The sequence below is a fragment of the Ovis canadensis genome, chromosome 1 (assembly GCF_042477335.2).
Source record: "Ovis canadensis isolate MfBH-ARS-UI-01 breed Bighorn chromosome 1, ARS-UI_OviCan_v2, whole genome shotgun sequence".
In the NCBI taxonomy this organism is placed as follows: Eukaryota; Metazoa; Chordata; class Mammalia; order Artiodactyla; family Bovidae; genus Ovis; species Ovis canadensis.
In genome coordinates this window covers 79,234,742-79,259,338 of record NC_091245.1, presented here as the reverse complement: position 1 = coordinate 79,259,338, position 24,597 = coordinate 79,234,742, and the positions used below count along the sequence as shown (strand labels likewise).

Here is a 24,597-nt window from a genome sequence, read left to right as displayed (position 1 = left end):
TGACATCTACTCTATTAGGTGAGGTTTTATCTTCATGTCCCAACTGCGTCCTGTGCATATCCAATGACACTTGAAAGCACAAATTCTGAAAGCTAACAATAGCACTGAAGAGCCAAACATGCCAAAATACTTTGATATAATCCCCAATGAAGATGACAATAATATCAAAACAAGAATTAAAAAATTCTGTGAGGCTTGCCATTTTATAGTTGGAGAAATTAATGACTATGGGTGGTAAAGCTTTCAGACAGTATGAATCAAAATTTTTCAAATAAAAAGTGTGTGCTATTCAGCCAAGATTCTACAACTTGTTACTTTTCGCTATTGAATAGTTTTATATTGTTCTGCTGGTAGACTGGGAGAAGCCAAGATGGTCTTCTGAAAGAAATAAGTAATTTAACAGTATCCCCCGCAGCCATACTGCCACCTCCCAAGTATGCTGGTGGCAAGCCAAGAATATAAACTTCTGCGGATGGGTGTGAACTGACCAAAGGGTCATCATTTAACTTAGACTTACAGTGACATTATTGTACATCACTTATTTTAAAACCAATGTTTTTAGACAGATTTATTACACTATTGCTTCTTTTTTCTGTTTTTCAGCCAAGAGGCATGTGGGATCTTAGCTTCCCAACCAGGGATCGAACCCACACTCCCTGCATTGGAAGGCAAGTTTTAACCACTAGACCACTGATACTTAATTTAGTCGGGCTTGAATGTCATTTAACTCAAACAATTACATTTACTTGTCAATGCAGTATTTAGAGGTTGGTGGTTTTCATCTCATTCTTTACTACTCTTCAGTGTTAACTTATTGAAGTTTCTCTTCCTGAAAAAGAGTGGTTTCTAAACAAACCACACTTTTTTTTTTTCCACTCTCTAGTTTATCAAGATAAAATCCCATGAAGAATAACAGAAATTTGCCTTTAACTTTAACTCTAAAGAGGCACATAGTCAAATAGAATGTCTTACTAATCATTTTTTAAAAATGCTCTTCACCAAAGAATCTTTAAAAAATCAGTTTATTAATGTTTAAAAGTTGATAAAGCTATGTGCAAAATGATCCACATTGTCAGAAACCTATTAAATACTATTTTTTTAAAGACATTTCTTGATTTAATTGCACTGGAAACCATACTACACAGACACCAATATATTTTTATTCTTTGTGACATTTATATACATCTTCAATTAACTATTTAATGTACTGAAAAACTTGTCATGTTCCCTACCAGTTAAAGTAATGCTTTAAGGTCACAAAAGGGTGGTATTTTCTCAAGAAATGCACATTCAATGGTGTTAACACAGGTTAGGAAAATCCAATAAAATACTGAAACAAATACATTCAAAGATTACACAAAGTACTTTTAACACAACAAAACACAGCCATCCTGTTGCTTGAAATGGTTCCTACAACACTCTGAAAGAAACATCAACAAAAGTGCCAATGATAGATGTTGTATTGTTAGATAAACTCGTTAAAAAAAAAAAAACTCTCTTGGTTTACAAAGTCACCCCCCAACCCCTAGTCAGTTTTCACCTTCTTTTGCTTGTTTGTTTCTCCTGTGACACTAAGGATACTGGCTGATGTCATTTAAATAAATGGGACTTCCTTATGCAGATTTCAGCTTCGATGGATATGATACTGCAACACATTTCATTGCAAAGGTTTTTTTTTTTTTTTAAAGTGACTGCAATTAAATTCAAAAACACTCATCCAGCTTACATGGAAACTTTGGCCTCAGCAAATAAACTTGCTTTCCAGCTCCAAACCATCTCCACCACAGTCTGCCTGCTGGATGCAGCCTACCTGCTACACATGCTCAAGATTGGACCGTGCCACACCCCCAGCTCTGAATGCCAGGTAGTCAAAACATAAAGTAAAGGTATTCTGAGGAGGGTGTGAAGGGGAAGGGAGGGTGCCCAGCATAGTAGGTATGTAGAGCATACCCAGCGAAGCAGAAGTGCGCACACTCACTTGCGTTGGAGACTAAAGTGAAAGAAAACATCTCCTCAAAGCTCCCGTCAGAGACGCTTTCACACGGGGACATTAGTCTTTGAGGTGGGGCCAAACGAACGCTTCAGGAGCTTGACAATGCTAGACCTTTGGCTCAGTGCAAAATCAAAGCTCCGGCAAGGGGAGGAAATAGATTCCAGGCGAGGACCCGATCTCCACCCTTCCCAGTGCATTGTTCACAGGAACTAAGTCTACCCACCAACACCAGGCACTACCAGGCTGTTCTGTGCTCCTTCACCCTCCCTCTGGCTTCCGACAGCTCCTCCCCGGCAGCAGTGGAGGCACAGAGGCTTGGCTGGTTTTTATTTTTTCTCCCCAAACACTGGGGTGGTGGGTGACCACGCAAGAACACTCCCCATGGGTCAGCAGTTTCCCCTTTTAGGAAGAAGAGTTGACGTTTCCAGAAGACATAATGGTCTCTGGGTTGTCCCCATCGTCCTTCTGGGGGTGGGAGGAGTTGTCTGACTTACTGCGGCTGAATTCCATGCCCGCGATGATGGGCCGTGTGAATTTACCCGCGGAGTCTCTGCTGGGGCACTTGCAGCAGGACATGATTCGGACGAAGGCCCGGCGCATCTCCTTGTTGGACAAAGTGTAAATGATGGGGTTGGTGCCGGAGTTGAGCACAGCCAACACCAGGAAGTACTCCGTTCTGAACAGGATGTCACAGGTCTTCACCTTGCAGCCCACGTCGAGCAGGAGCAGGATGAAGAGTGGCGCCCAGCAGGCGATGAAGACGCCCAGGACAATAATCACAGTCTTGAGCAGCGCCAGCGACTTCTCCGAGCTGCGGCTGGCCTTGGAAATGTTCTTGCGGAAGGTCAGACGGCGGCTGCGAGTCCTGACCAGGGAGTAGATCCTGCAGTACAGGACGACAATGGCGAGCAGGAGCAGAGTGAAGACCGTGGTGCAAAAGAGGATATAGTGCTTGTGGTAGAGCGGCAGCACGGTGGAGCAGCTGGGCAGCGTGCTGATGCAGTTCCAGCCCATGATGGGCAGGCCCCCCAGGACGAGGGAGATGACCCAGCAGGCACTGATGAGCAGGAAGGAGCGGAACCGGTTGCTCCCATTGTGGAGCTTCATCTTCAGCATAGTGATGTAGCGCTCAATGGCGATGGCCAGGAGGCTGAACACGGAGGCCGAGAGGGCCACAAACATACTCCCTTCCCGCAGAAACCACTGGGCGGGGGTTAGCTTGTAGGTGGTGGCCCCAGACAAGAGCAGGTTGGCTGTGTAGGCCACTCCCGCCAACAGGTCTGAGAGGGCCAGGTTGCCGATAAAATAGTACATGGGTCGGTGGAACTTCTTGGTTTTCCAGATGGTCAGCAAAACAAAGATGTTCTCTAGGATGATAAAGCAGCAGATAAGAATGAACACCACTGAGATCAGTTTAATGCCATTGTCCTTGTCCGCGCTGATCTTCAGCTTTCCCGTGTAGTTATAATGCCGGACAATGATGTCGTAGTTGACATAGTCGGAGACAGGGCTGTGCAGGGCCTTGACCAGAGGGATGCGGGTGGACCCCATGATGCGCACGGTCCCGACACCCGGGGCGGCGCTTCTGCAGATGAACGCTAGAGGGCGAAGCGGAGCGAGCCTTCACAGGCAGCCGGGGTGGTTCAAGGAGAGAGAGCCAGGCTTTTTTTGTGAAGGTTTTCTTTAGCTGGAGAGGGCCTCGGAAACCACAGCCTTAAACAAATCACAAAGAGCAGAGAGTCAGGGGAAAAGCCACAGCACATTGGCATAATTCATTCTAGCGAAGGCATTGCTCCAATTTTCTTGTTGATTTGTTTTAAGGAAACTTGGGGAGAGCGCAGGGGGGAAGGATTTAAAAAAAAAAAACATCAAACTCTCATTTCTTGGGGGGAAAAAGGAAGAAGGGTGAGAGAGAGAAAGAAAGGGAAAAAAGAAAAATTACCCAAGATGAAAACTCCGACTCGACGACAAGACGAAAACGTCCCCTATGGTTACATATACCCAAATGGAAATGGGAAAACTGGAGGTGTGAGCCCCATTTAATTCCACTCCTACGTCCTCAACACACACACACACACACACACACACACACACACACACACCCCTCCGCCTCTCCCAACGCTGTCCCCACCTCCACCAGATTTCCAGCTCCAGTTGAAAAACTAAAGCCTTCACCAGCTTCGCGGCGGGCTCACCACTAGCTCCTAGTCACACCTTCGAAGAGACCAAACCACCAATGTGAGACGCACACCTCTGTGCTCGGCACTACCCAGCTAAAACCACCTCCTAATTGCCATGCAAGAAGTTAGATTTGCGCGAAAATCATTTGACAGCGTAAGTCACTTTTTAGGCTCTATTAATAATCTCTAGGAGCAGGTGTGCTTAGGGTCCGAAGGCGCAGCACAGTGTGGGCAGCCAAGCCCGCCCTGGCCTTGCGGTAAACAGGAAAGCTTTAGCGCCTCCGTGAAGCAACTGCCTTTTCATTCTTCTTCTTCTTTTTTTTTTTTTTCCGCGCAAGTCAGTGCAAGAAACTATAAAAGTACTCAGTAAAAATCATTCATAAGCTATTGCAATAAATCCCAGAAGTTTCGTACACCCATTGATTGCAAAAGTATTTTTTAGTTACTGTGGATATAGCCCAAACACGCATACAAAAAAGAGAAATTAAATTACAAACGCTAAAAATACACGCCACTGCATTTCAAATTTCGAATGCAAAATTACTCTCCAGAAACTCATACAAACAGAAGTCTGGAGGTTCCTTGCTAAGCCAGTTTTATTTACTGCCCTCCCTCAATACGTTGCCTCGTCTCAGAGAACTACGAAGTGTGGAGGGGATGAAACACGGCACGTGTGAGCAGAAGTCTACCCGTAAGTTGTTTAAATGTTTCAGGGTAACACTCAGGGTAGCAAATGCGATAAAAGTGGAATTCTCCAGACTACAGCAATTCCCGGGACAGCAGAGGCTGCTCGGCGCCCAGTAGCTCCGCGTTTCCCCCCCACCTAATTCCACACTCGCTCGCTCGCAGGGCAAGTTTAAGCCCTTACCTCATCTCCCGCAGTCTTTGTCTATAGGATTTTCCAAAATAAGCGCCTTCCCTCCCACTCCGCAGACCCACCGCAACTTCCTTTATCCCCCAACCCCAGAGGGTTCTACAAAGAGGACTTAACCCTTTTCCAAACTTTTTAGTGAGCCCAGAACAATCCGATCCGGTTGGGCGCCTGAGTAGCCCAGAGATGCTTGTTCTCAGCACCCAGAGATGGATGGTTTAAAAGTGTTGCTTTGCTTCTCTCCGGTTTGAAAATTTTGTTTCTGCCTCGGAAGACCTCCGGTCGCGATGCTCCCCTGCTCGCCCGGGTCCGCGCCTGCCCAGCGCTCACTCCCTACCTGGCTCAGGCGGGACGCAGCTGCGTTCGCGGAGCTCCGGGTCTGCACTGAGCGCTCGGCATCTTGCTGCTACCCGGGACTGACGGCGTCGAGCTCTCAATTTACTCGAGTCGGGGTCCCCTCCCTCCGCAGCCGCACACTCCAATGGCCAACGCTCTTGCCGTGGCCGGGCAGACCGGTCAGCTGAAGTCGCCGAGCGCCCCGCTGAGGCTGAGCGGCTTCTCTAGGAAGGGATGAGGAGGAGTGAGTGCCTCAAACCCCCGTGCCCCTCCGCTCGCGCCTGGGGGCCGCCGGATCTGTGCAGCTGAGACTCACTGTCCAGGAAAGATCTGCGGCAGAAACACACAGACAAAAAAGAGCCCCTCCTCCCCAAGGGAACCAAAAAAAGAAGGGGGAAAAAAAAAGAAAGAAAGAAAGGGGGCGGAGCCTGGTGCCCCCTGGACTCTCAATGTATAAATCACGGTCCTCGCCCTGCTATCCGCCGCTCCCTGGCGGTGGAGACAGTTCTCCCCAGCCTTAGAAAAGAAAGGAGGTGAAGCGCTTTTGGAAACTTTTCTCAAGAAGAGTCTTGGGAGACAGAGGACGGCCTGGGCAATCTAGTGCGCCTTTCTGGTCCCCTAACCCCGCAGCCCGTGGGGGATCGGAGTCCGAAGATTGTGGCCGGGCGCTCCGGGCCGCCACCCCACCACGACCCCAGGCGCTTCTGCGGAGGCAAGGGGAAACCAGCTCCGCGACCCCGCGAGTCCCGGTCGTGTTCCTGGGGACGGGGTGCTGGGAAGGGGCTGCCAGAAGGATGGAGGAGAAATGCTGCCCGGGTAGAATGGCCTGGGAGGTTCCACCGCTTCAGCTCACCTCCCTCCCTCACCCTCATCCTTCTGCTGCCTCGAAACTTGCGGTCTGAGGGGGCAGAAAGTGGCTTTCGCGGGGCGCACAGTGAAATGGGCCAGCTGGGGGCGAGGTGTTGTGCGGGGGTTCCCCTCACTCAACTGGGCGCAAAATCAGGCCTTGTGTCCCAGATTCTAGCCAGTGGTGAGGTCTGTGAGGAGGTGGGCAGCTGCCGGGGCCCGCGAGTTTAAATAGCTTGGGCAGCTCAGGAGTTTCCAAAGAGAAAGGGCTGCCCGGCACGGACCAGCCTAGGACCGGCAGCCTGGGGCCGGAGCCCTTGTCTGTCTTTCTACGTCTTTCTACTTCGGAGGCCCAGCCTCAGTGCTCACAACTCGCCCACTGTTTCCTTTCGCTTGCATGCTGCTTCAGAATGTGAGACTGAGAGTCGGCCTTGGTCAGCTCCGCCTAAGTGGTAAACTGAGGGCCCTTCTGCCCTGCCCTTCTGCTTGAGGCTTTGCAAGACGGTTTCCACCCGATCTCTGGTCTCACTGGCTTCCCATCCAGGCAGATGTCAACGCAAAACTTCTCCGTTGTGAAGTTTCAATTAACACAGTACAGGCACACCCTGTACCTGAATGACTCAGAAGGAGGCTGAATGAATAAACAACAACTCCTGGCTTCTGGGATCTTATGACTTTGCAAAGGAAAAAAAAAAAAAAATCAAATGACAGTTAGAATACAGTTTCCCCAAAAGCTCTCATCAACAGCCTTGAGCCCAGCACACACCCTCAAATTCAACAACAGTAAATTCGTAAGACATAGAAACCAAGATAAAGGTCCTCTAGAATAAACTCTGATTGGGCTTGAGGATGTATTTCTCTTAAAGGGATGATATATTGTGTCTGCTCAGCACAACATAATGTGTGGACTTGGCAAACTTCACCCCATCCACTAATTTATGAGTTCTTTAAAGGGAAAAGAACTAAATAGTACACCCAGTATCAGGCACGTGGTAGATTATCTAATTTAACACTACTGCTCTGTGAAGCAAATGTTGTTGGTCATTTTGTTGATGAAGGAAATGTCACGGTTTAAACCACTGTATTTTCCAGCTAACGAGTTGCTGGGCTAGGTTTGAAAACTCAAATACTACAGATGCCATGTCAAACGCCTTCAGTAAACAGTTAAGGGGTTCTGTATGCATACAACTGTCTGATAATGAAAGTCCTTTAAAACCGCTTATTAACTATCAAGCTTCACACATATTAACACATTTTATCCTTACCTTACTTTTACTTACCATGATCCTACACAAGTTAGGTACTATGTTTTTTTTGTTTGGGTTTGGGTTTGTTTGTTTTGTTGGGGGAGGGGTGGCGAGGTGGCTGTGCCATGCTGCATGTGGGATCTTAATTCCCAACCAGGGATGGAACTCACGCCCCCTGCATTGGAAGCGCTGTCTTAACCACTGGACCATAGGAAAGTTCTAGATTAGGTGCTATTAAAATCCTAATTTTACATGCAAGGAAACTGAGTCCCAAACAAATTAAGCAACTTGGTTAGCGTGGGCGTTGACCATAGACAAGCTGCTGATTTCTTAACCGCTACTCCAAACCACCACAATAAACCTCAACCATGTCAAAGAATTATGTGGGGGAAGTCAGTCCTTTTTTCGTGAATACTGTTGGAGGACGACATTCAATGCTGATTCAATATTTAGAAGAGCTCAAATACTTTGCAGATGATTACTTAGCAATATTCATCCTTAGTGCACAGCTATGAGATATAAAATGTAGGTGAGCACTCAGGTAAAATTAGAAAGCGGTCACAGTGATTTGCAACAACGGCTTCCCTGCCAGTTTGGTTCCCACATTTGTCTCTTCCCATCACTCTTATAAGAGACCCCAAGAACTGTACCCTCAAGCTATCTCCTGGCTGTTAGCCCAGCTCCCTTTCAACTGTTGCCTGGAAGATAAGCCCAGTGTTCCTACCTTCTTCCCCACACACTGAGCTTACCATCTGATGCCCATCACATTGAGGTGGATCCATTCCAGACTTCTTATTTCAAAGCAGCTTTACTGTTCTTTATGCATGCTTTGGGAGAGCTGGGTTCAGTCCCTGGGTTGGGAAGATCCCCTGGAGTAAGGCAAGGCAGTCCACTCCAGTATTCTTGCCTGGAGAATCCCCATAGACAGAGGAGCATGGTGGGCTACAGTCCATGGGGTTGAAAAGAGTCAGATATGACTGAGCGACTAACCACATGCATGCTTTAATGTCTCTTTTTAAGGGCTGCCAGATAAAATGTCATGCAATATTTGAGACATATACTGAAATAATTATGTCGTTTTAATCTGCAATTCAGATTTCACTGAGTGAGTGGTATATTTATTTGCTGAATCTGGCAACCCTACTCTCTTTCCTAAAGTCTTCAGTCATTTTCCAACTTCACTCTGCCCCCTAGTCTCCTGCAAAGATCCAACCCTTTCCTTGTTCATTTGGTCGTAGGAGAATAACTGAACTCTTACTTCATGGAGAAAAAGAGTATCAGACTTACAAACTCCAGTTTAATAACAATTTCACCCACACTTAATAACACTTAATAACAATTTCACCCACAACTCTACTCCTGCCTATACCATCATGCTGCTTTCCCCTAATTTTCTAAGGTACAATCCTGCATAGGCCACCAGCACGTGTGTATTTAGTTGTGTGCAACTCTTTTTGGTCCCATGGATTATAGTCTGCCAGGCTCCTATGTCCATGGACTTTACCAGGCAAGAATACTGGAGTGTGTTGCCATTTTGTACTCGAAGGGATCTTCCCAACCCAGGGATTGAACCCGCATCTCTCATGTCTCCTGCATTGAAAGGCAGATTCTTTACCAATGATGCCACCTGGGAAGCCCAACTATCTAAACTTGGATAAATTATTCCTTCTCGCTTCTGTACTTTCAATTATTGCCCCCTGATGACTCTTCACTTTCAACTTACCTTAATATTCATGTGTTTCCTCTACTCAGAACTTACTGTCTTCCCTTCATACTGGTCCCAGCATCTTTCTCTTCTGTTTGCCAACATTCAGAACTATGTAATGGAATATAACTGAGCTTTGGAACCAGACAGACTTGGGTTCAGCTTTAATTCTGCCAGTTCTGCTGTGTGACTTTGGGCAAATTCCTTTAACTTCCTGGAGCCTTAGTTTCCTCATCTCTAAAATGGTATAATGGTATTTCTTTCAGGAGTGTGAGGGTTAAAGAGCTTCATGTGTGTAAAGAGTATTACAGTAAATGCTTCACCCTCCCACCACCTCTATCTCTATAAGATTTATTGCTTTTATTACCTCACTTTCCATCTTTCCATTCATTTTCCTTTTTGATTATAAAACAAAATTATTTTAATAAAATTAATACATGCACATGTTTAAAAAAATTTTTAGAAAACTCACAGGGAAGAGCATTAGTCCTCCTCCATGACCCTCTAATCTTTCCAACCACTTTAGAACCTTATTGATCTTTCTTCTAGTGGCTATATGAGCTCTCTAAGTCCACTATTTTATACCTCTACTTCTTGATTATCAATTTTATACAGTATCTATAGGTTTTCTGCTATGTTGAAAGAGTATGAATTTACTTACCCTTGAGAAATGTGCTTGTGCTATAAGCTTTCTAAATTCTTGCATGCCTGCAATTTTAAAAATTCTACTTTTACACTTGACTAATATTTTGGCTGAATACAGAACAAGAGAGTGTAAGTAATTTTCCCTGAGAATTTTGAAGGCATTTTTCCCTTATCTTTTAATTTCTAGTACTACTGGTAAAACATTTAAATCTATTCTGATCAAAACCTCATTTGGTCTTCTTTGGTTGTTTTTAGAATTTTCTCTTTCTCCATCATGTTCCAGAATTATACAACAGAATTATAATTTGATTTTCCAAGTGTTTTCCTCGGAAGTCATCTGAAATTATTTTTTGGATAACTTTATTTTCTCTATTCTCTCTTTCTAGAACTTCCACTCTTCAGATTATGGCCCATTTGGACTGATCTTTTAGTTTCCTCATATTTAAACTTCAAAAAAAAAAAAAAAAAAAACTTCAGTACTTTGGCCTGATGCGAAGAGTCAGCTCATTGAAAAAGACCCTGATGCTGAGAAAGAATGAGGGAAGGAGGAGAAGGGGGCAACAGAGGATGAGATGGTTGGATGGCATCACTGACTCAATGGACATGAGTTTGAGCAAACTCCAGCCAATAGTGAAGGAGAGGGAAGCCTGGAGTGCTGCAGTCCATGGGGTTGCAAAGAGTCGGACACGACTAAGTGACTAAACAACAATATTTTCTATTTTTTTACATGTTTGCCTTGTTTTCTAATTTCTGGGAATTTTCTCAACTTAATCATTTAACTCTTCAGTTAACATTTCCCTTGCTTTTATCAGGCCTTTAATTCTAAATGCTTTTTCTTTTATGAGCATTTCAGTTTTATATAACCCTGTGCTGTTGATGGCATTTTTCCTATTATCTTTATTTTTCATTTTCCTGTTTGTTTTGGTCTCAGCCCTTTGTGTCAGAGGCTTTTCCCACTGTCAGATAATCTCTGGCTATCTCTTCATATTTCCGACAGAGTCACTGAAAGCTAATTTAAACTCTTTGTGGGGAGTTTGTTAATGGAAAGATGCTGGGTGATCAGGCTGTGTTCTTTTGTTGGAGGATCACAAACTAAGCACCTGGAGATCTCTTTTCCTAAGCTGGTCAATTTCACTTTGTCTGCTTTCTAGCGTTTTCCAAGGTGAATCAAGGAAAAGCACGAGAGAGAAGTAGGGGGACTCTTAATACTCAGTATTTAGATTTGAACTGAATCACAATAACGGGGATCCCCACACACATACTCTTAGCTCTGCCACGTGCCCCAAAGACTCTCTGATTTAGGCTCCAGGAAACTTGCAGTCATCTGCTGAAATGGGGGTATTGGTACTTGTCTTGTCATACAAGTTGGAAATAGTGGGCTGGAGATATGGCTGCTAATTTTAATTTGATTTAAAAAGTAATTTTATTTAAAAACCTAAATGGAAAATGAAATGAGAAGTAAGAGGTTGAAAGCGATGAGTCTAGCAAGGCTAGAGAGAGGCCGGTGGGAGGTGATATATAGAGCATCTTTTCTCTAGTAATGTTTCACACTCGCTCCTCTTATTTTCAGATCATCATTTACACCAATTTTCAGAAATACCTATAGTTTCCATTTCCTCACATTATTTATCTATAGTGGTAGTTTGCGCTTCCCAGGCGGCGCTAGTGGTAAAGAACCTACCTGCAAATGCAGGAGATGTAAGAGACCTGGGTTCAATCCTTGGGTTGGGAAGATCCCCTGGAGGAGGGCATGGCAGCCCACTCCAGTCTGGAGAATCCCATGGACAGAGGAGCCTGGTGGGCTACGGTCCATGGGGTCACAAAGAGTCTGCCGTGACTGAAGGGACTTAGCACGTGTGTACCCACCGTGGTGATTTAACTTGCCTCTAGAATTGCCCTGCTTCTAGCACAAGGTTCAACTTTCTCTAGTCTGACAAGCCATTAACACACATTAATTTGTTTTCCAAAATTTAATTGGTATTGTCAGAGGCAATTAACCTTGAAGCTAACATAGCTCAAACTTTCCTGTCCTGCTTCCAAGGTCCTGCTTCCTTGGAAGGAGTTCTAGCAATATGTCCACATGGTTGTATAAATACGAAAAGTAAGCCATTTTATCCATGACTACGTTGCTTGTTTCTTTCCATTAGGAAGTCTCATCTGTTTCATTTCCTGATGTGTAGGGTTGCTTTTGGAGTTACTGTAGGCATTTTTGGGATCTAGCTGAGGGGAAGTTGAGCTGCATTTAGTTTGAGTAAAGGACGGGGGTCTACATTTAGATTCAATGTAGAAGGATATGTGAGTGAAATCGGGGCTTCCCAGATGGCTAGTGGTAAAGAACACACCTGCCAGTGCCCACTGCTGGAGACATAAGAGATGCGGGTTCGATACGTGGGTTGGGAGGATCCCCTGGACGTGGGCATGGCAACCCACTCCAGTATACTTGCCTGGAGAATCCCCTGGACAGAGGAGCCTGGAGGGCTATAGTCCATAACGTCACAAAGAGTCAGACATGAGCAAAGTGACTTAGCAGGCACGGATTTGAGAGAGATCACAGTTACTTCCAAGTTATTACTAGCTATCCAAGTGTAGAACTGATTTTCAGAATTTCCACTGCCCTCAATGGCTATTCGTGCTGTCATGATATAAAATGCAAGACCAGTGTCACGTGACTCTAAGCTAGAAGTTAGTCTGGGAAATACTTTCCAAGATGTCATGTGTAACATGTAACCGGAGCATTTGATTCTCACTGATCCCTCGTGAAAACAGAAGTTCTCTTCTTTCCAGAATATTCTTGATGACTTAGTATATATAATTATTAAACACATCATATACTTTTTCCCCGCTTTTGATGGAATTCACCCAAAAAAGATTAATCGGAACTTGTGTATATGTCCAGTATTTGTAGGGTATAAATAACTATTGCAATTTGGGAATAAGTTTAGGACTATGTCAATAAAATATATGAGAAATTACAGACTCTTCATTTGGGCATATATAAAAGATACTTTATTCTGTCACCTATACATCTATTTATTGAAGGATTGAGAGAAAATTCATATTAAAATTTATAGACTGTGAAACAAAAGCAGTAGAATGGGCAATTAAATAAACAGAAATTTTTCTGATGCTGAGGAAGAAGTAATATCAGATCATACCAAGACCATAATATGTTATTAAAAGGAAGATACATGTTTTGAATAGAAGCAATGAATATGTTTATGGATTATTGTTGATAATCCATATAATGAAGAGTAAGTAACCATAAAAAACTACAAAAAGTTTCCTGCTGACTTGACACACAAAACAACTAACATGGACAAAAATGTTATAAAGTTCAAGATATGTTACTGTGACATAAAGATACTAATAACAAATGGTTTATGATCATCTCCATCTAAGTACATTTGCAATTAGTCAAAACACAAGAAAACTTGAAATGTTTTAAAGTCCTATAGTTTATATATGAAAAAATAGGCCGCTACTTTCTTAAATTTGGCAACAGTCCTAAAAGCTTATATGACACCACCAATAGTAATGTCGAAGCTAAAAGAAGGTCTTCTAACTCATCAATTTAAAAACTTTCTTTGAGCAGTATGCTAGAGGGAAGACTAAATTGCCTTTCTATTCTAATGATAGATTTAACATTTTATCACATGAAGAGTAGGTGGAAGGCAATATAGCCAAAGCTATAAAAAAAAAGTATCAAAAAATCCCCAAGGCAGTTGATAAAAACACTGCTATTTTTTTGATGTCATGATGTCTGCTGGCTTTTTAAAATTAGCAGTTTGTTGTGACATCTTTTATTCTATTCATTTTCAAATCTGATTTTGTGCTCTTTTTGTCAATGAGGACCTGCTAGTTTGTAAGCTCCTGCCTTGCTCTTGTTTCTTCTTCCATTCTCTTTGCCCCAATAAGTTTATTTCACTGCATCTGGTAGGATTGAAAAAGGGAGAAAACATGTACAAACCTTCATGTTTTGGCAGAAATTTCCGTTCATGATTTTTTAGACAGTAATTTTTATTTTAATCGAGATGTGTATGTAATTTTTAAATGAAATATTTCTATAAACGTTGTTAATTTAAGGACTTCCTTGGTGGTCCAATAGTTAAGACATTGTGTTTCCACTTCAGGTGGTATTGGTTCAATCCCTGGTCCAGGAAGATCCTGCATGAGGCATGGACCAGCCCTCCCCATCCCTCCCCCCAAAAAACAGAAACAGACCAAAAAAAAGTTATTAATTTATGAAATAATTCTCCCCCATCCCTTTCTCCTCAGTGATAACTACTTTTACTTCTTTTGCTTTTCCTGTGTATATTTGCTTCCATGCCCTCCCCTGGTGGTGTCAGTGGTAAAGAATCCACCTGCCAGTGCAGGAGACGCAGGACACAAGGATTCCGTCTCTAGGTCTGGAAGATCCCTTGGAGAAGGAAACGGCAACCCGCTCCAGTATTCTTGCCTGGAAATCCTATGGACAGAGGAGCCTGGGGGGCTAGTCTATGGGACTGCAAAGAGTGGGACATGACTTAGCAACTAAATAACAAACAATTTGCTTCCATGTTTTCTAATAATGTACCTATGTTGATTTTTGGATTTTTTTCTATTTTAATAAGTATGTGTTGACTTTATCCTTTGAATGTTAGGATTTAGCTCTCAAACACACTCTTCCCCCAACTCCTTTCCAGTTTCCTGTCCCCAAAACACAGATCAAATATTAATTTTTATATTATTGCAACTATTCAAATTTTACTCGCAGCTTAGTCATGTGTGTACTAAGACATGTTTCAAGTGTACTCTTTGCTTTTCTCTAGATTTAAATATTGTTATTTTCTTCATTCATTCTCTTATATGCTTATTACTAATTCCTTCCCTTACTTTCAGGGCATTCAAACACCTGAGAAAATAGAGCAGATTAACGGGGACATCACTCCTGAGTCCCCTGTTCTTCTCTCTAGCCTCAGCTGCTGCATGGGTATTGTCCTGGGTTGTCCTCCACTTCTCTCCTATTTGGGGCCTCAATTCCTGGCTCTGCTTCCTTCTTTATGCCTTCATATTGATGGATCACAGCTGCCAGGAGTTTCCTGGTTTGAAGGTACATGGAAGATAAAATCCTTGAGAAGTTGAATATACACAAATATTCTGCCTGAACTCTTTAGTCAGAGCTTGGCTGAGTATAAAATTCTGCGTCGAAAGCTGTTTTGTTTGATGATGTTTAAGGCACTGTTGCATCATCTTCTAGCATCCGGAGTTGCGAAGAATTGTGATCCCCTCCTCCCTCCCTATCCTTTGTGTGTCTGCTGTGTTTATTGCTTTGTCCTGTCCCACCCCACAAGGCCTTCCCACAATGTAATAATTTATACCTCCCCACCAAGGGGGCACTCTCTGTTGCCTCCAACTGAACCTGGTGGCCCTTTTTAACCAGAATGAGGTATAAATGATGCTGAGTGACTTCCAAGGCTAGGTCATAAAAAGAATATGGCTCCTTCCTGGCACTTGCTCTTTCTTGCTCTTAGCACCAACACCATATTGCAGACACTACATGCAAAGAGAAGATAAATAGAAATGCCCAGGGTACCATTTGTCCTTGTTAAGATTTTAGACACATACAAAGACCATGAGGGCACTGTGTGGATGAGCTGAGCTTGCTAAGTGGTGGACAGCACTGGAAGATAACCTGGTTGACCATTTCACTGGAAGACCCCTATAAGTAGCTTCAGGCTTTTTTCTCCTGGGGTACATATTTATCAAGAGGAAAAAGTCTTTCACCCTCTTTCCCAGAATCTATAAACTTGATTGCAGCATCCTAGAAAAAGAGAGAATGGACCTGGGGTGTCTCACTGTTCAGCAGAGACTTCCACTTAATCCATCCATTTGTACTGTAGTGTTCCTTAGTCAAGGTCATTTGGTAATAACAAGGATCTACTCTAGAGCAGAGGAAACTCTTACTCCATAGTCTGATGACCTATATGACCAAATGAGCTGAAAATGAATGAGTACATGTATATGAATGACAATAACTTTGCTGTACACCTGAAACTAATGCAATATTATAAATCAACTATACTTCAATAAAATACCCCACAGCTTCTGCCCCAAGCGTGAAGAGACAGCCATTCTGGTTATGCAAGGTTAGGGAAAGTCATGGTGAGGCAGTATGAGGTGATGAGGTGATGATAAACGCTTCTTTTTTTTTTTAAGTTTCCTTTCAGCTTTTAATTTTTTATATATTAGTTATGCATTTGCTAGTTGGTTTAGTCACTAAGTTGTGTGTGACTCTTTTGACCTCATGGACTGTGGCCTGCCAGGCTCCTCTGTCCATGAGATTCTCTAGGCAAGAATACAGGAGTGAGTTGCCATTTCCTTCTCCAGGGGATCTTCCTGACCCAGGGATCAAACCAGGGTGTATATATATATATATATATATATATATATATATATATATAGTTGATTTATAAGAGTCTAACTGCTTCTGGGAAAGGTCAGTTTTCATTCCAGTCCCAAAGAAAGTCAAACTACTGCACAATTGCACTCATCTCACATGCTCGAAAAGTAATGTTCAAAATTCTCCAAACCAGGCTTCAACAGTACATGAACCGTGAACTTCCAGATGTTCAAGCTGGATTTAGAAAAAGCAGGGGAACCAGAAATCAGATTGCCAACATCTGTTGGATCATTGAAAAAGCAAGAGCGTTCCAGAAAATCATCTACTCTGCTTTATTGACTATGCCAAAGCCTTTGACTGTGTGGATCACAACAAACTGTGGAAAATTCTGAGAGAGATGGGAATACCAGACTATCTGATGCCTTCTGAGAAATCTGTATGCAGATCAAGAAGCAACAGTTAGAAATGGACATGGAACAACTGACTGGTTCCAAATTGGGAAAGCAGTACATCAAGGCTGTATATTGTCACCCTACTTATTTAACTTATATACAGAGTACATCATGTGAAATGCTGAACCACAAGCTGGAATCAAGATTGCCAGGAGAAATATCAATAACCTCAGATATGCAGATGACACCACCCTTATGGCAGAAAGTGAAGAGGAACTAAAAAGCCTTTTGATCGAAAGTGAAAGAGGAGAGTGAAAAAGTTGGCTTAAAACTCAACATTCAGAAAACTAAGATCATGACATAGGGTCCCATCACTTCATGGCAGATAGATGGGGAAACAATGGAAACAATGAGAGATTTTAGTTTGGAGGGGGGGGTCCCAAATCACTGAAAATGGTGACTGCAGCCATGAAATTAAAAGATGCTTATTCCTTGGAAGAAAAGCATGCTAAAAAGCAGAGACATTACTTTGCCAACAAAGGTCCGTCTAGTCAAAGCTAAGGTTTTCCCAATAGTTATTTATGGATTTGAGAGCTGAGCACTGAAGAATTGATGCTTTTGAACTGTGGTGTTGGAGAAGACTCTTGAGAGTCCATTGAACTGCAAGGAGATGCAACCAGTCCATCCTAAAGGAAATCAGTCCTGAATATTCATTGGAAGGACTGATGCTGAAGCTGAAACTCCAGTATTTTGGTCACCTGATGCGAAGAACCAACTCATTGTAAAAGATCCTGATGCTGGGAAAGACTGAAAGCAGGAGGAGAAGGGACAATAGAGGATGAGATAGTCGGATGGCATCACCGACTTGATGGACATAAGTTTGAGCAAGCTCCAGGAGTTGATGATGGACAGGGAGGCCTAGCATGCTGCAGTCCATGGGGTTGCAAAGAGTGGGACACGACTGAACAACTGAACTGAACTGAACTGCTTCTAAAGCAGAACTTTCTGTTTTCATCTTAACTTTCAACCCCACTTTCAGAGACACCTAAAATCCCCAATTCTGGGTTTTCTGGGGTTCTATATCATAACTCAACTTCTTTTGGGGCTTCCCCTGTGACAGGCTTAGTTTTCAGTTTTCTTAATTGTACTAAGTAAATTAGCATCCATTCTCTGGTTTTCAGTTTCCAGAATTCTGTTATTGTCATCTCTTGTCATTTCTTTCTCTTTGTTTATGAGAGGGGAAAAAAAAAAATCCCATTACTATAATGTCAGTGAAGTGTCAGGAGAGGAAGGAAGTGAAAGTGTCCAATTTACTATCTCTGAAGAGAGGCCATTTTTGATTTGCTCTTAAATCCTAGCAGTAAGACTTCTGCTGCAGTTGTTCTCCTGAGTTTGCCCTTTCTAAGAACAGAAGTGACTAACCAACAGAGACAAAGGCCTCTCAGGAATCCCCACTTACGGGAACTTACTATAACGTTTGGCACGGTTGATACCCCCGCGTTAAACTCTACTTATAGCGCTGCTCTCTCTCGTTCTCTTCTGACTCAGATTTCTCTTTCCCAGAACTCTTAACTGCCTTCTCTTTTTCTACATTACCTTAAATAGTGCTGTGTGCTAAGTTGCTTCAGTCGTGTCCAACTTTGTGATCCCATGGACTGTAGCCTGCCAGGCTCTTCCATCCATGGGATCTTCCAGGCAAGAACACTGGAACAGGTTGCCATTTCCTTCTCCGGGGGTCTTCCCAGCACATGAATCAAAACTTTGGGTCTCTTACATCTCCTAAATTGGCAGGCAGGTTCTTTACCACTAGTACCACCTGGAATATGCTTATCCCCCCAAATAGGAAATAATTATATAATCTGTTTTATGTTCCAGGTACTAATAAGCATTTTGTTATATTAAACAACCCATTTTACAGATGGAAAAACTGAGGCACAGAAAGATTGAGTAATGCGTCCAAAGTCCCAGTTTTTCCCTACTGCGCCTATTGCCTCTTCAAGTGTTATATCCTTGGTCTACCATCTTATTCATTCATACTTTTTTGTTTTATTCTCATCTACTTCTAAGGCTGGCTTGATCTATCACATGTAGACAAATTTGAAATGTACATTTCTAGTCTGCCTTTCTCCTAAGCTATAGATTCGAGTCTCAAATATTTATTGCAAACCCCTTTTTGAACAGTTAATTTCCACCTCAACATAAAAATATCCAAGGCCCAACTATCTCATTTTCACCATTCTTTTTTCAGAACAACTCAGCCTACTCTGTGTCATGCATATCAGTTAATAGCAAGCACTCATCTCATCAGACAAGCTAGAATATTGAGCCCATTCTGACTGCTCCCTTTCTCTCACCCTCTCTGTGAAATTTACTGTGAAGACTGTTGTCTTCCAAAGTGAAAATGTTGATCACTCAGTCATGTCTGACTCTTTGCATCCCCATGGACTATAGCTTGCCAGGCTCCTTTGTCCAAGGAATTGGAATTCTCCAGGTAAGATTCCTGGAGTGGGTTGCCATTTTCTTCTCCATAGGATCTTCCCAACCCAGGGATTGAACCCACATCTCCCACATTGCAGGCAGTTTCTTTACCATATGATCCACCAGGGAAGCCTGTCGTCCTCTGATTGGGCATCTGAATTCATTTCTTCATCATCCTTTGAATGTCATTGTTAGATTCTTACCTCCTGTTTATAACACCTTCCTCCTAACTGGCTTCACTACCATCAGAATTGTTTCTCTAAATGCCTAAGATCTGTTTGTTCTCTGTATTGAGGCTGGACGGGTAGTCTCCATGGGAGGGAAGGGTTCCTTACATTACAAAAGGCTAACAGAGAATCCCTTAAAGAATCATCCCATGTCTGTGTTTATAGGTCAATAAACGCATACCAGGAAAAGCTAAGAGCTGTGATGTTCCAAACCACTGATGATTAAGCACCAATCAGAAACTAAACTAAAGCAATCCTGGAGTCAGAGATAAAAACAGATCTTCATTTATTTATTTATAAATATTTACTTATTTTACTTTTTACTATTTATTTGGCTGCATCAGGTCTTAGTTGCGGCATGAGATCTAGTTTTCCTACCAGGACTCGAACCCAGACCCCCCACTTTGTGCATTGAAAGCATGAAGTCGTAGCCACTGGACCACCAGGGAAGCCCCTGGGCCTTCATTTATTTATTCAATAATTAGTAACTGAACACCTACTGTAAACAAACAGACATTCTTCTAGGAATTGGCACTGCAGCCTTGAGAAAGACGAATAGGTTCCCTTGTACCATGGAGTTTATGTTCCATGATACAAGTAAATAAGTTAAGATATCAGAAAGCAACAAGTAACATGCTGAGCATGAAGGCGGGATGATATGGCCTTGGGTTGTTGCTCTAAGTGGCAAGGATTGGCCTGTCTGAGATGCTGGCTTTGGATACCAGTGCACCATGGCAGGCTCAGGCTCCCTGGCCCAGCATCGGAAAGGCCTAAGAAGAGCTCTGCCCTGAGAACAGTAGGCCCAGTGAGAGGAGCTCTGAAGTAGGCATCATGGGACAGATCCAAGGGACTCAATCAGTGGCCTAAGGCAAGACTCCCCCACTCTCTGCACCTCTAAGGTCCTTTCCACCACTAGCATTTCATTACTTGCCTTCTTGGGTCCTGGGTCCCCCAAAATATTCTTCCATTTCTACCTCTATTCTTCCAGTTTAGGACTTCAACTGCAAAGCCTAGCTGGGCCTCTCCTCCCTCTTCATAGAACCTTGCTTGTGTAGTGGTGGGGAGAGCACCAGACAGCCAGGGCATAGGGTATGAATGCAAGAAGCAGCTCTTGGGCAAACATGTGACTGGTGGGTCGCTTAACTTGACAAGGCTGGAGGATCTTGAGAGGCATCAGAAATGCAGAGAAACTGCACTAACATTCAGTAAGATTGCCTTCTCCTGAAGGAGAGTAATCTCTGTCCAATTGAAGGATTACACATCTGTAAAGTAATATGTGAGCAAAACCTGAGTATTCAGAATGAAATCTTTAAATGAAGAACAGCAAAAATGACTCATTCTTTATGTATATTTATTTATAAGTTATATATATATACATATATATACCTTGTTATATATATCTATATAAGGCTGAGAGCCAACGAACTGATGCTTTCAAACTGTGGTGCTAGAGAAGACTCCGAAAGACCATTGGACAACAAAGAGATCCAACCAGTCCATCCTAAAGGAAATCAACTCTGAATAGTCATTGAAGGGACTGATGCTGAAGCTGAAGCTCCAATACTTTGGCCACCTGATGCGAAGAGCTAACTCATTGGAAAAGACCCTGATATTGGGAAAAATTGAGGGCAAGAAGAGTAGGGAGGGAAAGGGAATGAGATGGTTGGATGGCATCGTTGACTCAATGGACATGAGCAAACTCTGGGAGTTAGTGAAGGACAGGGAAGCCTGGCATGCTGCACTCCATGGGGTCGCAAATAGTTGGACATGACTGAGTGACTGAACAAAAACAACAATATATATTTATATAAATACATATAACTTCACAGTAAATAAAAATTTCAGAAGGAATTTTGCTTCATATAAACAAAATCAAAGAAGTTTCCAGCTTTGAAAATCCACTCAACAGTTGATCTTTCTCATGAATCATTTCTCCAGCTATTTTAGAAACAAAATGAAGACAGATTCACCAACAAATACGTTATGCAACTGTTTTTAAAGTTTCCAAATTCACCTTACGGGTTTGAAATTAGCTGTCTTTTACATTTGTATTTTCTTTTATTATGTCATTTTCACAAGCCTCAAAAAGATCCAATTATTCACATGAATTGCAGAGGTAATTAAGGGCACTCTAGGCTATGATTTTCTCTCTCCATTGTGCACTGCTGAGATGAAACATTAAGACAGCATCTTGTTCTGCATTGCACAGCAGACTAAGCCATGAGAAGGAAAAAACAGTGATTGCTGCCACATTTATGTGTTTATTTTTAAGAAGATTGAACTGAATTGTGTGTGCATAAATATGAATTTTAAATTGATAAGAAATCCAAAGGCATTTTAATTTCACAACTCTGGCTGGCAAATTGAAGGTATTACTGTGCTTTTAAAGCAAAGTAACAACTTTTGTTTGTTCTCCCATCTAAGTAGTAAGCAGGGATTGCCATTCTTATTTTACAGGCCAGGGAAAATGCCTAGGGAGAAAAGTGAGTTGTCAGAGGTCTCACAGAGTCTATAGCAGTGTTGGATGATAAATTATACTTTTATCTCCTTACCAATGCTTGAAAAATAGTGAAAATGTTGAAGAGATAAAGCAAAAAAGAAAGAAATGAAAGGAAGGAAAAAGAGAATAACTCAATGAGTATTTGTTATTCTATATTGCTTACTTATTTATTGTCTGAGCCTCCAACTGGAATGTAAGTTCCATTAAGACAAATATTTTGTCTATCTCTTATACTGCCCTATATATACTAGTACCCAGCATAGTGCCTGACACATAGAGATGCTCAATAAATATTGATGATGAGTTACTCAATAAAAGTGTTCCAGATTAATCCTGAATTATTTCACATGGAATGGATCATTTGAAAACGGCTAGATTATAAATCAGTGTTATTTTGATTTTTTATTTCAGTTTCAAATTAACAGTGATATAGGACTATTGGTCCATGAAAAGACATGAAGGAAGCTAAAATGCATTATCACTAAGAGAATAGAGAATAGAATCGCTGTGTGATTCTAATCACATGACATTCTGGGAAGTTATGGTGACAAAGATCAGGGGTCATCAGGGTTGAAGGGGGTGGAAGGGCTGGACAGACTAAACACAGAGGAGTTTGAAGGCAATGAAACTCTTGTACATGGTGCTATAATGATGAATATATGTCATACATTAAACAATTGTCCAAACCCATAGAATGTACAACATCAAAAGTAAGCCTTAGTGTAAACTCTGAACTGTGGTTGATAATGATGTGTCAGCCCAGGTACAGTTGGAGCAAATGCACCACGCAACTGGAGGATGTTGATAGTGGGAGAGGCTATGCACATGGAGGTAGAGCATATATGGGTGATTTCTATACAGTCCATTCAATTTTGCTCTGAAATATAGTCTAGTAAAAATTCTTTTAAATTGAAGAATTTCAAAAAAGTTTCCAAGTTGCCTCTATCTGTGGTTCCTGTTCCTAGAGACAGTAACTTTATTATTTTTTTATTTTATTTATTTATTTTTATTTCACTTTACTTTACAATACTGTATTGGTGTTGCCATACATCAACATGAATCTGCCACGGGTGTACATGAGTTCCCAATCATGAGCCTCCCTCCCACCTCCCTCCCCATACCATCTCTCTGGGTCATCCCAGTGCACCAGCCCCAAGCATCCTGTATCCTGCATCAAACCTAGACTGGCGATTCATTTCTTAGACAGTAACTTTAGTCTCTCTTTGTTCCATTGTTTTAACTTCATTGAAGGATGCTAACCTTCCTTTCTGAGGTATCCTGGGACACTCCAAGTTTTTTGTCTATATATTTTAAGTCAAACTATCTTAATTATACCATCTCATTTTGAGAAAAGTCTGTCCAGTACATTTTTCATAATGATGTAAATTTTATTTACATAAATTACAAAGAATATATTTCCTGAAAATTTGTTAATATCAGCATTGCAAAATCACATTGATCCTTCTTACTTAGAAAAGGCTAAATTAGATTAGTGAGACATCTAAATTAGAAAGCATTTTAAAAGTAAATTCATCCTAAATTCTTTAAAATTGCATAAATTACATGAATGAGGGTAACCAAGTATTGTTCAGGAGATGGCTTTGACTAAATTAAACGAATGGGAAAAAACCAGCTCTCATATATGTGAGGTAAACAAGTGTCTCTCAAGAGCTTAAGGGATCTTAACATGTATACCCAGAGCCCTTAAGCATTGTTTAGACTCAGATGGCTTAGCACACTGCCTTCACAGGTTATGTCACCCTCCGTCCATCCTAATTCGTATATGTTGCATTGTTTATAATTTTAAAAATCTCTTTTCTGTGGCAGGAGAGAAGTTGTTAATTGAACAGAGAGACAAAAGGATAAACAGATAAAAAATGACTTGTGTATGTTTCCACAATTGAGTCAAGGGTTTTCAACCACTGGAGTTTTCTCCCTATCATTAAATTCAAATTGCTGAAAACTGAAGAATTCAGGAAGGTTATGTGGTAATTACTCTCCTGGTGTCCTCCTTATTTGAAATAAAAGTGTATTACTTTGGGTAATTTAAATATTTATATGTTATGCATATATTAGACATACATAAGTATATGTATATTTATACTTATATTAGATAGGAACGTAAACTAAGTAATAAAAAGGAAAACAATTAAAGCTTGCTATTTACATACATTAGAAATTAATTATGTGCCAATCCCTCAACCCTTGACTTTTGCACTTGCTGTTCTGCCTGGAATGTTCTTACTATCCTCAAACAGCTCCTGTCCTCACTTCATTCAGATCTTAGATCAAACGTTGTTTCCTCAGAGAAGTCAGACTGTCCTCTATCTACAAAAGCACAATCTTCTCTACACTTCATCTTCTTAAACCTACTTATTTTTTCTTTTTAAGCCTAAAGGGTGTGTTGCATTTTTTCTTTATATTATTTCAATTAACACCCTACACGTGATTTGCATGTCTCCTCCTACCAGAGTGTAAACTCTAAAAGTGAAATTTTTTGTTAATGGGCCCAGAATAGTTTCAGAGACAGCAGTCACTCATAATTTTATTGAACGAATGAACAAAAAAAATCACAGAAAAATAGTGACATTTCTCCTTAAACACCAAACAAGCTTTTTTTTTTTTTAGAAAGTGAGCACATTCTGATTTGAAAAAAAGAAAACAAGTCTCATAAAAAGCCAAAAAAAAAAGCATCAGAACCTCTAAACCTTTAACAGCACCTAACATTGACCTGACCTGGTATCACCCTTGTAAGAAAGTGTTTCTGCTAAATTACTACTAAATTACTAAATTTAGTC

The 24,597-nt window shown here is 41.8% G+C and overlaps 1 protein-coding gene across 3 annotated transcripts; it reads right to left on the bottom strand.

Annotated features, from left to right (window-relative positions):
• Nucleotides 1–1,006: 1,006 nt before the first annotated feature.
• Nucleotides 1,007–6,710, bottom strand: S1PR1 (sphingosine-1-phosphate receptor 1). Of its 3 annotated transcripts, none has more exons than XM_069599029.1 (2): nucleotides 5,382–6,710; nucleotides 1,007–3,706 (listed from the first exon to the last, which is right to left on the bottom strand). In XM_069599029.1, exon 2 carries the CDS (start codon nucleotides 3,542–3,544, stop codon nucleotides 2,396–2,398), a length of 1,149 nt encoding a protein of 382 aa, XP_069455130.1. In that variant the 5' UTR covers nucleotides 3,545–3,706; nucleotides 5,382–6,710; the 3' UTR covers nucleotides 1,007–2,395. The 3 variants fall into 3 exon arrangements, with proteins under 3 accessions (XP_069455130.1, XP_069455139.1, XP_069455147.1); XM_069599038.1 differs by lacking the exon at nucleotides 5,382–6,710 and adding an exon at nucleotides 4,125–4,806; XM_069599046.1 differs by lacking the exon at nucleotides 5,382–6,710 and adding an exon at nucleotides 3,936–4,745.
• Nucleotides 6,711–24,597: the final 17,887 nt, after the last annotated feature.